General features: G+C 34.4%; 1 protein-coding gene across 3 annotated transcripts; it reads right to left on the bottom strand.

Moving 5' to 3' along the window:
* Positions 1–832: 832 nt before the first annotated feature.
* LOC105749634 (serpin B6) lies at positions 833–13577 on the bottom strand. Of its 3 annotated transcripts, XM_031946201.1 has the most exons (7): positions 13321–13577; positions 11618–11790; positions 8431–8568; positions 6772–6889; positions 6056–6198; positions 5697–5846; positions 833–1335 (listed from the first exon to the last, which is right to left on the bottom strand). In XM_031946201.1, the coding sequence occupies exons 2-7, from the start codon at positions 11780–11782 to the stop codon at positions 922–924; spliced, it is 1128 nt and encodes a 375-aa protein (XP_031802061.1). In that variant the 5' UTR covers positions 11783–11790; positions 13321–13577; the 3' UTR covers positions 833–921. The 3 variants fall into 3 exon arrangements, with proteins under 3 accessions (XP_031802061.1, XP_023354187.2, XP_031802060.1); XM_023498419.2 differs by lacking the exon at positions 11618–11790 and having other exon boundaries at positions 13321–13575; XM_031946200.1 differs by lacking the exon at positions 13321–13577 and having other exon boundaries at positions 11618–12345.
* Positions 13578–16551: the final 2974 nt, after the last annotated feature.

Genomic DNA, 16551 nt, shown 5'->3' on the forward strand with positions numbered 1-16551 from the left:
GTAGTAAGTGTTTTCCTTGAAGATTCAACTCAAATTCCACCTACTTCAGAAAACCTTTCCTAGCTTTTCCAAATGACATCTCTTCTCAGTAAGAGGCTCTTCCCTCTACTCTGTAAATATCTCCTATCTATCTAGTTGTTTACATGTTTTCTTTTCCATCACAATACAAGTACTAAGAAATATGCACATTCTTAAAATCCCATTTAGGAGATAACATAAATCTTTCATATATTAATTTTAAATTTTCCACATTTAGTGTATAGTAGTTTTTTAAATTGAATTTTGTGGCTGTGCCACGTGTGTGTGTGTGTGTGTGTGTGTGTGTGTATTAATATTGCTTCATTGTCTATGGGTTTTTTAAGCATAATCTCGAGCTTTCTAGGAATAGAGATAATCTTCTATCATTAAATCAAAATGTTCTTACTGTGAAAAACATAGCATTTACAATCACACATAGTATAGTTCTGCTATACAGTCTCAGGAAAACAAAAATATAGGTGCTAGGATGGGTGGTTTTTATTAAAAGTTAGCCTAAGGCTCAGCCTTACAAGAACTCAGTAAACATTATTGATCAATCTTCTCCACCTCCATTAATGAGGTAACAACATAATAAAGAAGTGAGAATATTTGATAGACTTAGACTCTCCTACCTAACTCACACTAGTATAGGCTCTCCCTCTTATAGACTAAATCTTCACACTCCCAACCTAATCCCTAATGCCTGCCAGGATGAAAGTCATCAAGGTTATATGTGGTCCATGTGCAGTTTCACAATCAAGTGTTTTGCATATTGTTTTCTACTACACTCTGTCAGTAAAATCAACAGCTTGCATGCTTTAGATATAGCATCTTTATGCATCTTAGGAAGAGAAAGGTAAGTAACAAGAGGGAAAATATTCTAGGGATAGTGACTACATCTCTTTAGGGAGTGGACACTCTGCCACAGAACAGAATACTTTTGGTTTTATAGCTCCAGATAAAAAATAGAAAGAAACCATTAGTCTTCAGTCCTTCACTTCTCTTTGCAGCTGTTGGTATCTCTGCTGCTATAGTGGCAGCAGATGCCTTGATGCCTTCTTCATTGATCTCCAGGTAAGATTTATGCAAAACTTTGGATAAATACAAAGGTTTCAACATAAACATTCCAGAAAAGTCAGCCCTTTGCTCATCAAATGCATCTGACATCCCCAAAGTAGAGAGGATATGCTCCAAGTCACAGGTCTCCTCTATCTTGATTTTGGGGAGAAAAAATATCTCGTCATGATTTTCCATCAAGGCCATTGTTTCTGGTTTTGTCCAGGTTATAAATCTTTCATAGGTAAGCCCTTTTTCCAACTGGAAGACAAAATTGAAAATTCTAAGATTCTGATATCTAAATAACTCTCCTTCCACATTGGAGATTAGAAGTCAACTGTTTCCCCAAAGTTTCTTGAAACTTTATTCTGTTTCCCAGTCAGTGTCTATGCTTTAGACACCTCCTTCTTTCCTTCCATCCTGCTGACCTCATCTTTCAAGATACATCCTTCCTTGACCTTTGGGATTAGATTTAAATTTAACTCTAACCACATAACTGAGGAGAATTAAAGAAAATTCTAAGCATTTTACAATTTCTTGTTAATATACAGGACTGGAATTGAGAGTGAGTGGGAAACCTAAGGGGATTTGACATAATGGATTGAAGTCAGATAACCATATATTAATTAACACTTGTTAAGTGTCATGGATTTCATATAACGAGATGATGAATAGATAGCACATTGGGGTCAGGAAGCCTGACTCCAGTCTCTATAATCCTTGAAAAGTCACTTAATCTTAATTTCTCATATTTGATCCTCATTTTCCCCATCTGTAAAATGGGAATAATATAGAATCTTCTTCTGAGTTGATGTGAAAAAAAATCAAATAGGACAACATAAATAAAACATTTTGTGAACTTAAAATTCTTTAAATGTTAGTTATCACTAATGTTGTTGAATTCAGTATGCAAATCACCCAAAATACTTTATATTTTTTAACATTGTGTCAATGATATGAGACATTGAATCAGTATCTATTTCTATCAGAAGCTTTGAACTTTACATTTTCTATTTTAGGGGGTTCTGTTCTTGGCCAATTTCTTCAATTAAATCATAACATTTGAAAGGCCATGTTTAGTCAAGAAGGAATATAAAGTCAAAAACAATCCATGTTTGCATGTTTTCTCCCTGCACCAAACTGTGGGCTCCCTGAGAACATGGATTGTCTTTGACTTTCTTTATATTCCTTCTTGACTAAACATGGACTCATACGTGCAAAAATGTTTGTAGCAATCTTTTTGTAGTGGCAAGAAACTAGAAAATGAGTGGATGCCCATCAGTTGGGGAATGGCTGAATAAATTGGGGTGTATGAATGTTATGAAATATTATTGTTCTATAAGAAATGATCTGAAGGATGATTTCAGAGAGGTCTGGAGAGATTTACATGAACCTGTGAAAAGTGAAATGAGTAGAACCAAGAGAACACTGTACACAGCAACAGCAAGATTACACAATGATCAATTCTGATGATTTGATGAATTGCTGATGAAAAGAGCAAGATGATTCAGGCTAGTTTCACGATCTGCACCCAGAAAGAGGACTGTGGGAACTGAGTGTGGATCACAACAATATTTTCACTTTTTGTTGTTTGTTTGCATTTTGTTTTCTTTTTGATCTGATTTTTCTTAAGCAGTATAATTGTGGAAATATATATAGAAAAATTGCACATGTTTAATATATATTGGATTATTTGCCATCTGAGGAAGGGGTAGGAGAAAGGCAGGAAAAAAAATTTGGAACACAAGGTTTTGCAAATATGAATATTGAAAATTATCTATACATGTGTTTTGAAAATAAAAAGCTTCATATAAAAAATCTGGTAATCTTGGGGCAGCTAGATAACATACCTGATAGAACACCAGCCTTAGAGTCAGGAGGACCAGATTTTAAATCTTGCCTGAGATACTTGACACTTATTAGCTATATGACCCTGTGCAAATCGCTTAACCCTGATATTTTCACCAAAAATAAATAAATGAATGAAAATAAATAAAAATTAAAAGTGATCTCTTTGATGGAAAGGTTAAAATCCTATTTTACAAAATGTAAATATAATTGTTGCTGATGCCTTTCCAGATAAAGGAAGTCTTTACAATTAAAGGAAAGTTATTGTCAAGGCAATATTTATAGAATTCTTTGAGAGAACATTAGGAATTGCACTGGTGATATCTTTGTTGAGGGAATACTTGAGAGGGAAATTTTACTCCCTATATCTAATGACTTGAATTTGGACTGCAAGTTATAGTCACAGTTGTCTAAATCACTAGAAATTTAAATGAATTGAACTAGGTCACACAGCTGAGTTTGCAGCAGGACTTCAATCCAGGTTTTCTAGGCTCCAGGCTTTCTATCCACTTTTGTTTGCTTCTTCAAATTTGATCCTAATAAAAATAGCATTGCTTTTTATTCTTCATTACGTGAAGAATAGATAGAAAGTGGCAATTAGAGTTGTATGTTCTCTATCAGCCTACTAAGCCTATTCAGCTTGTTTGAGATTCTTGTCTCTTTAACAAATAGGAAGTATTCTAATGAACATTTATTTGCAGCCTCTTTAAAGGAGACAGAAAAAAATGGAAGAGGTCTTTCCAATAAGGGAAGTTATGGTTTATGTATATTTAAAATGTCTTGAAAGAAGTTATAGATATGAACATGATTATGAATAAATACATGTATAATTTCACAAAATAGATATACTATGGATATGTATGTGTTTACACACACACATACATAATGTGACACTCCAACTCAAATAAGGCCACATTTTGGGGTGGAAGATGGAAATATAGGTAAAAATTGGAAGCAGAATATAGAAGATGGCACTTTCTATGTTCAGATTGAAAAATGAAGGGAAATCTAGGGAAAGAGAGCCTGGATAACAAATTTATGTTAGTTCAGGGTGGACTCCAAAACCTAGAAGAAACTAATGCTTCTTCATTTCTCCAATCAGCCACACCTAATGTCTAGCAATTTTACCTAAATTAATCCCTCAGTTTATCTTTGGAGGAACAGGATATTGTCAGGTTTGAAAGGTTGTAATCCTATTCATTTGCCACCTTCAAAAGGCTAATTTAGTTTAATCTTGGGGGAAAGGGAACAGAAAAGAGTAAGCATTTATATACCTACTATGTGCCAGGCACTCTGTTAAGTGATTTACAAATATTATCTCATTTCATCCTCAAAAGAAACCTGTAAAGCAGGTACTATAATTATCCCTATTTTATAAATGAGGAAACTGAGGGAAAGGGGAAGTGACTTGCTCAGAGTTACAGAGCTAGGAAGTGTCTGAGGTTGGATTTAAATTCAGTTTTTTTAAAAAACTTCAGTGTTGTATCACATAGCTAGGGGTGGCGGGGAGGTACCTCAGGGTCAAGTGAGAAATTCTAGAATGATTTCAGGGGGAAAAAAACAACCTCATCTCCCTCAGCTTCCCATCTGCTTATAAAATTTCTTTAATGACAAGAGAACGATACTTTAATTCTCCAAGGAGAGATCAAAGATGCATGCCAGTGTGAACAAGCTAAGGGATAAACTTACCAATTACACAACTGATAACAGACTTGTTCTTGTCTTTAAAAGAAGAAAAAGAGCTTATTGCTTTTGAAGTGAGGGGACAATTTCCTGTTGCTGTGAGAGGGTTCAGAGAAAGGAGTCTAGGTATTTAAAAGTTCAAGACAAAAATTTTTAATAATTTTGTCAAGGATTGACCTTCTACTCTAAACTGAAATAGAAATTCCTTGAGGGCCAATTATCTTTTATTTTGCATTTTATCCTCAGGGTTAGCACAGTACTTAATATATAGTTAACTGGTTAGTAAATTGTTTTGCATTCAGTAAAACCTGTGGTCAGAGGTACATAATGTTCAAAGAGTCTGGGATGCTTCATTTGCAGGAAAACCTACATGTAGGAGAGAGGCTGGGATTTTGAAATACACAACAGAAGGAATGCCAAAATGTATTTAAGCAGGTACACTGTGAGAAGCTGGTTGAAGGAAGGAGGGGAGCATCCATGGAATGGAGAATGGTAGAGAGAATCAGAATCAACTTAAATCAGGAATCCAGGAAAATTAGTATATATGCATGGTGCTTGGACATATGCATCATCACTAATATGAGAAGTTATATCAACTTAGATCATATTTGCTAAAATAGATAATGACCCTTAAAAAGAGTTAGCTTCTAGACATCAAAAACTAGACATTTTTTCCAACATATCTACAAGCAACCCCAATCTCTGCTTCATAATTATTACCAAATTTTGATTTTTTTCTCAGCTTTCCTGTCCTCTTTACTCTTCCCACCCCCCAGATGAGTAAAATAACTTAATTTTCAGGACATAGTTAATTCCTCTTTCTTTTAATCACAATGACAGCATTTCTCTTTTTTGAGTAAGTAAATTTATATTGCTTTCTAAATCTTGTGATGCTTCAGGATAAGAATGCCTTATTTCAGGAACCCATTGTCTTTTCTTGCTACCAGCCATGACTGACAATTTGAATATTCAACAAAATATAATAGGAGTTATTCTCAATGATTACTGTAATTGTTGTGTTCTGAGGAAGGTACTACTGGAATGAAGACATGCCAAAATATAACATTGCCATTTTATCTACCCAGTCTTACCTTAGTTAGGTCACCAATAGTAGAAAACACAAGGATCATGGTCAATTCCATTCCACGATAGGGAAAGATGAAGAGCTGTCCATTCAGCTCTTCCAATGGATATGTCAGAAACTCTTCTTTCATCTTCATAATTTGAAATTTTTTCTCATTCTTAAAGAAAAGAAAAAGATATGTGATTGAAGCCAGATTATTAAAAGGGCAGAAAAAAGTAAATAAATATCTAAAATAATTTTCAAATTTATAAACTATATATGGATACTCTTAAAACCAACAAATACTGCAGTTAATCTTAATTTATTTCTTAATGACAGTTCTAAAATATCTGGACATTCCTTTCTCTACTCATATTCACATCCTACCTGATTGATTTTTAAAACATCAGTATATGTGTGCCTTGGATCAAATGCCTGCTCCCAGCTTGCTTTAAAGTTGATGGCATTCACAAAGACCAGCAGGCTAAGTGGATCAACGAGACCATCAGGTAGAGCCTCTAAAATATTATCTTTTAAGAAAATATAAATTAGATTTAGGTTTTTTCCCCCCAGAAAAAATATCTTTTAATAATATGTTGACATGGTTTGACATAATAGAATCTAGATTGAAGACCAGGTTTTCACAGTTTCTGAACTGCTACTAAATATAATCTTAACATAAATTCTTCATAGTCAGGAAAATCATTTATATATCTACAAGGTACACAACACTATATTAGATTACTGGTTGTTTGATAGTATGTAGTCTTATCATCAAGAAAATAATAACCTTGTATATCAAGTAATAACAGATTAAAAATATACATTTAAGGTCTCAAAAATATGACTTCCATAATCTACAAAGAAATGGAAGTATGGTTACAGTTGTCTCCATACATGGTCCATGTATAGAGACAACTGTAACCATACTTTCCAATTGTCTCCATGCCTTCGTGGAGACAACTATAACCATCCTTCCATTTCTTGGTAGATTATTTCTGAATTCTAATGGTAAACAAACAAACTCATTACTTGGTGAGATAAAAAGAATGTTCTTTAAAAGATGACTGATGTGAAAAACATGAAAAAACAGAATTTATGACCTTCAGTCTTCTTTGCTACCCAGTCATTTATGTAATTCCTGATGGCCCCTGCCTCTTGAGAAAAGCAAACATCTTCCATTACTGAATTGCAGAATTTGAAACAGGCTTTTCTAAAAGACTTGAAGAAGAAAAAATTATCAGAGTAACATCCCTATTTCTAAGTCCCCCAAATTTTCTAAGAATTAGAAATATATATAATAAATAACATGATACACATATACACATTTGCTATGTGACCTTGGATAAATCCCCAATTCTCAATGCCCCATATAACTCTCTAAGACTTTAAGTAGCACAGAAGGTACCATCCTATAGAGCAGAAAGGAATTTTTTTTATCTGAGAGTTCCCTATACTAATTAAATCACAGGTCCTATGTGCTGTGTACTAAGTAACTAAATATATCAGTCCTTCATCATATATCATTAACAACCTGGAAAAGAAACACTCTATTCAAAACAGAGTCTATTCCAAAAATGAAACTTAAAAAAAAATTCAGAGGAGTTAGTCTTATCCCAGAAAATGAGATAGTAAACTTTTCAAGAACAAAGAACTAATCTTACAAAACTTTTGAATTAGTTTTTTTTGTGATATTTTGAACTTATAGTAAGTACTTGTATTTGTTGAGACTCGATTAAAATAAATTGCTACCACTTCCTTCCAAGTTTTTGACTACCCTAATCCATTCTTTGCCATTAAAAGACTAGAAAAAAGAAAAAGTTAAAAGAAATATCCTTATTTCTTTAAAATAAAATGAATTTTTCAGGATTTAGAAATTATTTTTTTCCATTTTTGAACTAAAATGTTGGTGTGTGCTTGTAATAAATGCCAAGCCTGGTGAATGACTTGAGTTCAGGAGTTCTGAGCTGCAACAGGACTCAAGTAGATGGTTGTCTACACTAAGTCTAATACCAAAATTGTGAACCTCTGGGAATGAGGGTCACCAAGTTGCTTAAAGAGGGAAAAAACTGGACTAGAAAGAGCAAGCTATGGAAAGACTTACATGAACTGATGATAAGTAAAGAGAAAATTGTACACAACAACAAGATCATGTGATGATAAAATTTGATAGACTTGGGCTATTCTCAACAATAAGGTGATTCAAGGAAATTCTAATAGACTTGAGATAGAAAGAACCATATCCATCCAGAGAAAGAACTATGGAAACTTAATGTGGATCAAAGCATAGTACTTTCACCTTTTGTTGTTATTGTTTGCTTGCTTAGATTTTTTCCCTCTCATTTTTCCCCCTTTTGATCTGATTTTTCTTACACAGCATGACAAATATAGAAATCAGTTTAGAAGAACTGTACATGTTCAACCTATTTTGGATTGTTTGCTGCCTAGGGGAGGGGAGAGGGAGGGAAGTAAAAAAATTTGGAATATTGAATTTTGCAAAGATGAATGGGTGAAATAAAGGGAAGGAAAGGAGAAAATAGAGAGAAGGAGGAAAGAATTGTTTTCCCTAATGAGTTATATCTACATCTTAACCAAAAGTCTTCAATGTTTATTCAAACTGTACTATTATACAGGATAGTATCTAAGTAGAAGTAGTGAAGTAGGGTGAAGAAAGTCTAGTCTCAGATTTTCAATCCAATTTCTTCATTACTTATTTTCATTTCCATTATCACTTTATGATAAAATAGAAATATGGAACTTACTTGGACAAAATTTAGAGTATTTTCTCCAAAGATCTTGTTAGTAGTTTGAAGCTGATACCAAGTGGATGATTTGTTCATTTCAGAAATAAGTAATCGGAATCCCCAAAGGATATCTCTCTTTTTATTTAAGGAAAGTAACTAAGAAAAACAGACATGAATTTTCTCAGTTGGGTTTTTGAAGAATGATGAACAAAAAAATCCTGCTGGTGAATACTTCATAGAATCTTTGACTATTGAGAAAATAGGTTAATTGTGAAAGAACCATGTAGGACTATATATTTAAGGAGGCAGCTGCTCAATTTACCCTTTGTACAAGGGATAAAGCAGGGGAAAGCAGTCAGACAGAAGATAGAACCAAATCTAGCATCATTCTGGAGAACACCCAAATATATAGAAACAACAATTTTATCTGCAAAGCTTAGAGTAGTTTTCCAGACTCAGACTTTCTTTGGATCTGATCCCATGAGAATATGGATTTTGAAATTGATTTTTTTTCCCCTTTAATCAGAGTGACTTGTGAAATACTTTGCAGGATCTTTTTTGCTGTGGTCAAGCTGAATTAGATTATTTAGAACTGAAGTTATCAGACCTGGGTTAAAATGCTGGTTCTTCCACATGATAATTAAGTGACTATGGGAAAATTACTTTGGTAAAATCTGCTTGATAATACTATTGTGAGGAAAGAATCTTGTAATACAAAGCAAGACAGACATTTTCTTAGTTCTCTTAAGTTATATCACTTAACTTCAAGTTCTGGGAGATACTATTTAAAGCTAAGGAAGCTTCAAATAGAGGTTTGTCATTAGATTACTTGGAGTCACCAAGACTTGAGTTTGAATCCTGACTTCAACACTTATCAGCTGCATGGTCCTGCATAAGTTGGGCAGTTTAGTTGGTACAGTGGATGAAGAACTGGGCCTAGATTCAAAAAGATCTGAGTTCATATTTGGTCTCAGATATTTACAAATTATGTAACCCTGGATGGGTCACTTAACTCTATTTGCCTCAGTTTCCTCAATTTTAAAATGAGCTGGAGAAGAAAATGGCAAATCATTCCAATATCTTTGCCAAGAAAACCTCAAATGGGGTAACAGAAAATTGGAGGCCTGAAATGTCTGAACAACCACAAGAATAAGCTGGATAAATCATCTAATCTTGCTGAGCCTGTTTCTTCATTTGAAGTGTGATGAGATTAGATTTATTGAGTTTTTAAAGTCCCACCTTCAAATGTATTATCTTACAATCAGTGCTTCTAAGTGCAAAGAGTTGTTGCCAGATGATGTGGCTATAAAATAATTTTTTTAAAAAAGGGAAAGCTTCAGTCCTATGCAGTTCCTCTAACCTAGAAGTAGAAAAAAACATTATTTGATTTGAAATTAGAAGACCTTCATTTAGATTCCATTTCTGATAATTAATTTTTATTTAATTAATTTCCAAGATATGTAATCTTGGAAAAAACATTACAATTTGGGGGATTTCATTTGTTACATTAATATGTGGGAGTAGAAGATTTCTAAAACTATTATCTCCCTTATAGCAAGCTCCTGTGATCATCTATAAGAATTACCCGAGTGGTTGGAGTTAATAACCAAATCTTGTCCAATGACCAACAACTTGATGTGCCACTGGAGAAATTGAACTACTCTAACTTTACTTTTTTGCCATGAATACAACCAGAAGATAAGGAAATTAAACTTAAGTCAAAGAAAAAAAATCTAAATTAGACTTCATATGGGATAATGAAGGAATTGGTGCCATTAGTTTCATCATGAACCAAAAGGAAGCCAAAATATATTTTGCAAGGCAATTGCTCTCTTAGTCCTACATAGTTCACTGTGAACATGTAAAAGAGAACCCTAAAGCTGACAGGAACTTATAAACAATAGGCCTCTTAAATCTACTTCACATTATGCTCTGCCTGCCAGGGGACTAATTCCAAAGACAATTATTCATTAATGAGTGGTAGAACCACAGAAAGTGAAAAAGCAGAGCTATCACATGAGGATGTTGACCATAAACATTAAAAAAACAAAAACAAAAACAAACAAAAAAAAAAAAACATAATTTGATGCTCGATGATATCGATGCAAAAATGGGCTCAGAAAATTACAAAAACTGTGTTGGAAAATAGTTTGGGATTCAAGCAATGGCAAGAACCCAAAGATTTGCAAATTACTCAAGAAACTTTATGCCTATATATAAAGAATATATTCTTGAAGAAGAAAATTAGAGAGAAATTGAGTATGTCTTAAACTGTTTACCAATGCAGCCATTTTAGAATTAGAGATAAATATGTGCAAAGTCAAAACAAATGCTAAATTAGAAGGTGATATGTAACTATCTTTGATGTTATTGATATTGAAAATTCTTATGTGAGTAACTGTCCTTTACCACTGCAGTTCAGTAACTTCCCTATAACACAATCTTGAGAGTGACCTAGAGCTCTTAGAGAATTGTTTAGTGATTTGCCCAGATTTCCACAACCAGCATGAGTCAGAGGCAGGACTTGAACCCCCAAATTCCAGACTTTAAGATATTTCTCTATCCACATCATTTTGATTTCAAACTAGAAGAAAGGACAAAATTGAAATATTATTAAATATATTATGGTAGCTCTACCCCAATCTATCCAAAGAAATGGCCAATTCTAGGAAATAGTCAAAATGAAAGACATTGGTTTTCTCCCCATTTCTTAGAAAAGTTGGACTAACTAGTTAAGGTAATTATTGGGTTCTTTGATTTGTTTGTGGTATTACTTCTCATTAGTTCAACTTTTCTAAGAAATTCTTTAGGGAGAAGTAATTTTTAGGTTCCATTTAAAAGGAAAAGAATATTCTAAGATATATATACAAAGACTTAACTCCTTTTCCACCAAATGCCAGTTTCACAATGAACATCACACAAAATAAAGAGCAAATAAATCCATTTATCCAAGCCAATAATAAACAGATATTCAGATTAAAATATATTGGGCAATATATAGAGTGACTTTTCTCTCCTGTTGGGAGATCAAGAAAAAGTCCCTAAACTCACTGAAGGGAAAAATAATTCAGTCTTCTGTAAGTAATCTAAAATAAGGAATATGACTGAGGGACTGGTTCCTCCACATGTTTACTTCTTCCCAGAGTCCGATGCTGTGGAGGGATATACATTTGTTCTTTCCTTCCTTTGGAATAATGAAACATACCTGTGCTATTTGCGTAGCTGTTTCTTTCTTTGTTCCCAAGAGGATCATTTTCAGGGTAAATGAGATGCTTGGGGGAGAAAACACCACATTTTGCGGTTTTTCTTCACAAAGTTTTTTCAGAAGAGTAATGGCAAATGTAACATTTCCTTCAGAAAAAATATCCATGATGGAACCTTGACCAATCACACATGAAATGACTAATGAACACAAAGCTTGGGAACAGAATGCCTGGTACATAACAGGAGCTTGATATACATTTCATTTTCACACTCCTTCTGTATTCCACACTGCCCAACTTGAGCCTACAGAAAAGACAGACACCTTGAAGAAAAGTGAGTCTTCCTTCACTTCCTCTCAAGCTCAGTCGATGTTTCCAATGGTAGTTTTACACCAAGTGCAAAAGACCCACACAGAGCAAAACTGTGCCCAAAGTCTCTGAGCACTTAGAGCTCATTTTATGTCCACATCCAAATGGGGAGTATGGGGAAAAGTTAGAGTGCTTCTGCATGGAAAGCTGTGAGCAGTGGTGGAGAGAAGCAAGATTCCCAGGGCAGAAATCAGGAGAGATAGGAGCCAGATGTGAAGGAAGTCTACTGACTATCATCGTGTATGGATGAAAACTCAGACATGGGAATATAATCCAAGAGAAAGTGATAGGGCAAGGAAAAACACAGATTCTGGAAGAAAAGAGATCAGCTGACCTAGAATGATACTTGACTCCCCTCCCCCAGCTATGCACCCCCACACACACCCTCCCCCAGCCCAACCAATATAGAAAATAGTGAAGATCAATTTCAACGGTCTATGTATTTGGATGGATTCTTGCAGGGGCGTTGAAGATGACAAGTGAACAAATAAATCAAAGTTGCTAGGCAAAATAAGCCAGAGGATTAGTATTAAGAAATTTTCAAATTTAGACCTAGTTTGTGTGGAAAGCTTTTGTTCAGAATTCACAGATTATATAAGCTATTTATATTTCTGTATAGAAGGCATAGACTAAAGTCAAACTCAAAGAACAAAACTGAATCTATGCAAGTAGGACTCACATCTGGAAGAGACACCTAGAATTTATAAATCCTTGTCAAGAATAAAAGCCCCCTGGGTTGGGGGGGGGGGGTAACATGTGGAGACTCTACATAATCAGAAGCACAACTGCTACTGAGTTTTTGTGGTATTGACCATTTTAGGATTCTGTCACAATATTCAGAAAACACTCCGAAAGTAGAGACAATGCATCATTTCTTATTGGTGAGTACCAATGCCCATTTTCCTAAAATCCTGTCTTCTCATTCTTTTTCCACCATAGTTGAATCCACAGTCATAAGTAAGTAAGATAAAAGGCTAGTGCGATTTAACCCAACCAAAGGTTCTTCAAAGAATAATAGGTACAATCCCCAAAACAAACTGACCTCCTCCTCTCCTCCCTCTGCACCCCCAACCACCATCATGGAGTAAGTAGCAGAAAGAACACTAGATTTGGAAACTAGATGATACTAATTCAAATCCCACCTTCACCCTTTACAATAAATTTTTTTGCTAAAAGATGTCACTTAACCCTTATAGTCTTCAGTTTTCTTATCTGTAAAATAAAGGGATTAGACTAGTAAATGTCTAAACTCATAATGCTTTTGAGTGACTTGGCTATGATTACCTCTCCAAACTTTCAGTTTGCTATTGAAATGCAAACTTGAGCCCTTCCTTACCTGTGAAGTATCCCTTTTAGTTTTACTAGGAAGTTCTTTGAGGTAGTTGGCAAAGAAAGTTGTTAAATAGTTAGGAGTAGGTTTCCCAGGTGAAGGTTATCACTGGAATTAGAGGTCATCTAGTTCTCATTTTGCAGATGAGGAAGTTGAGGCCCCAAAAGGTTAAGATAATGCACAGAGAGAGGCATAGAGGATAGGTTATCTTTCTGTCTCAAAATTCAATGTTATTTATATCAACAAAATCATAAATTAAAAGGGCAATAATAAATCAAACAGAACAGGAAATTAAAGAAATCCAGAAAAAATACTACAAATATTAAAACTCCAATATTTTAGTGGCTCCATTAGTGATTCCTTCCAGTGAGGCTGATCAGAATATATCCATACTTCCCTTGTGACCATTCACCTATAGTCATCTATAGATGATTCACTCCATGCAATAGGAAAGTTCTTCTAGAATCTAGGTCTTTTTAATATCCTGTGAATAGCACTCAGATTTCTTGTTACTCATCACTCTAATTATGTTTGGCCTGCCTCCTTTTCTAATCTTGAAGGATGATACCTTTTAGATTATTCCTTGCATACTTTACTTGTGGTGATATATTCCAGCCTATTTTCACTACCTCTTTGCCACCACAAAAAGAGTTATTATAATTTTTGTATATGTAGATGCATTACTTTTTCTTTGATCTCCTTGGGTCATAGACCCAGTACTAGTAATACTACCTCATTCAAGAACCCCAGAAAGAATCACTCAAAGCTTAGGTTTGGACAATCTGGAGTGGCCTTGTTCCCCCCTTTCTTTTGACCTCTGTTTACCATCTAGTCCCTCTCAATCAGCCTTAGGTTGTGAAATCCTGATTAAGCAGAAGAAGTTATTGGCTCAAACCAGTCTCTGGTCAAGTCAAATCCACCACAAAAATGAACTCTACTCAGGAGAGCAGATTTTTGTAAATGCCAGCTGTTATTATAAACATTTGCCAGGTATGGTGCTAAGCACTTTATAAATATTATCTCATTTGAGCTTCACAATAACTCTGTTGACATTAAGATCCCCAAGCTATTGTTGAAGAAATTGAGACAAAGCAATGTCATCCAGTAAGTAAATGCCTAAGGCCAGATGAGTACACAGTTTTTCCCGACTCCAGGCTCAACACTATCCACTGTTTCATGGAGCTGGACTCATGAACAGATCAGCAAAATAGTCTCATTCACATATGTGTATCAGTCCCTCCCTTCCTTACCACAAACTATAGATAGACAAGATATTAAAGAAAGAATTTGTTTAAACTCAATTGAGGGCCTGAGTTTTACTGCCCCAAGAATTCTATCTCTACACATCAATCATCTTCACACTTGGACAGACATGAGTTATATAGGTCAGCAACAGCCCGTTCCCTTAATCCCTAGACTCTGGGGATAAGCTTTTATAAGCTTGAGGGCGAGTTTGTTCAAACTAAGAAGACAGCCTGTCCACTGATCCTGTCAACTGGAAATACTGTATCGCTATGATCTTGGCTTAAGTGGAAAGATATCTTTGAGAAAATTTATTATTTCAACACATTAATTTTATTTTAAAAATTAATTTATTGTTATAATAGCTTTTTATTTTCCCAAACACATGCAAAGATAATTAATGTTGAAAATTAATTGTGTTCCAAATTTTTCTCCCTCTCTCTTCTCCTCCCTTTTCCCTTAGGTAGCAAGCAATCCAATAAAGGTAAAACACATGCAATTCTTCAAAACATATTTCCCTATTTGTCATGCTGCACAAGAAAAATCAGATCAAAAGGGAAAAAACATGAGAAAGAAAGAAAAAAAAGAAAACCCCAAAGAAGGTGAAACTATTATGCTCTGATCCCATTCAGTCTCCATTATTATCTCTCTGGATGGGGATGGATCACAAGTTTATTGGAATTGGCTTGAATCACCTCATGGTTAAAAAAAAAAAAAAAAAAACACAAGTCCATCACAGTTTATCATCATATAATCTTGTTATTGATATGTATAATGCTCTTTTGATTCTACACACTTTACTTAATATCAGTTCATTTAAGTTTTCAGGCTTTTCTGATATCAGCCTGCTCAGCATTTCTGATAGAACAATAATATTCCATTGCATTCATATACCATAACTTTTTCAGCCATTCCCCAACTGATGGGACTCTGTTCTATTTCCTTGCCATTACAAAAAGGACTACTACAAATATTTTTGTACATATAGGTCCTTTTCCCTTTTTATGATCTCTTTAGGATACAGAACAAATATCCAGATAATAATCCAGATTCTGCTGGATGAAAGGGTATGCTCAGTTTTATGGTCTTTTGGGCATAGTTCCAGATTGCTCTCCAGAATGGTTGAATCAGTTCACAATTTCACCAACAATGTATTAGTATCCCAGTTTTCCCACATTCCCTGTATTTATCACTATCTTTTCTTGCCATCTTAGCCAAACTGAGACAGAGTTATTTTAATTTGCATCTCTCTAATCAATAGTGATTTGGAGCAATTTTTTATAGGACTAGAAATAGCTTTAATTTCTTTATTTGAAAATGTTTGGGGGGAAGGTAAGTGGCGCAGTGGATAGAGCATCAACCCTGAAGTCAGGAGGACCTGAATTCATAGTTGGTCTCAGACATTTAACACTTCCTAGCTATATGACCCTGGATAAGTCACTTAACCCAAATTGCCTCAGCAAAAAAAAAAAAGTCTGTTCACCTCCTTTTGCCATTTATCAATTGGGGAATACTTGTATTCTTATAAATTTGAGTCAATTCTTTACATATTTTAGAAATGAGGCCTTTTTTATGCTGGATGTAAAAAAAAAAATTCCCCAGCTTTCTGCTTCTCTTTTAATCTTGGCTGCATTGGTTTTGTTTATACAAAACCTTTTAAATTTAATATAGTTAAAATTATCCATTTTGCATTCATAATGTTCTTTTGTTCTTCTTTGGCCATAAATTCCTTTCCTCTCTATATATCTGAGAGGTAGATTATTCCTTATTCTCATAATTTGCTTATATTATCACCCTTTATATCTAAATTATGAACCCATTTTGACCTTGTCTTGGTATAGGGTATTATGTGTTGGTAAATGCCTAGTTTCTTATACTATTCCAGTTTGCCCAGCAATTTTTGTTAGATAGTGTATTCTTGTCCCAGAAGCTGGAGTCTTAGGGCTTCTCAAACACTAGATTACTATAGTCATTGACATTAATTTTAAAGAAGTT

Source organism: Sarcophilus harrisii, chromosome 1 (genome assembly GCF_902635505.1).
Source record: "Sarcophilus harrisii chromosome 1, mSarHar1.11, whole genome shotgun sequence".
Classification (NCBI taxonomy): Eukaryota; Metazoa; Chordata; class Mammalia; order Dasyuromorphia; family Dasyuridae; genus Sarcophilus; species Sarcophilus harrisii.

Coding starts and splice junctions, on each gene's coding strand:
- LOC105749634 (XM_031946200.1), bottom strand. CDS start 11,854: ATGTACCAGGCATTCTGTTCCCAAGCTTTGTGTTCATTAGTCATTTCA. Junction 6,890..8,430: donor ATACTCTAAATTTTGTCCAA/GTAAGTTCCATA, acceptor TTCTTCTTCAAG/TCTTTTAGAAAAGCCTGTTT. Junction 1,336..5,696: donor CTATTGGTGACCTAACTAAG/GTAAGACTGGGT, acceptor TTTGTCTTCCAG/TTGGAAAAAGGGCTTACCTA.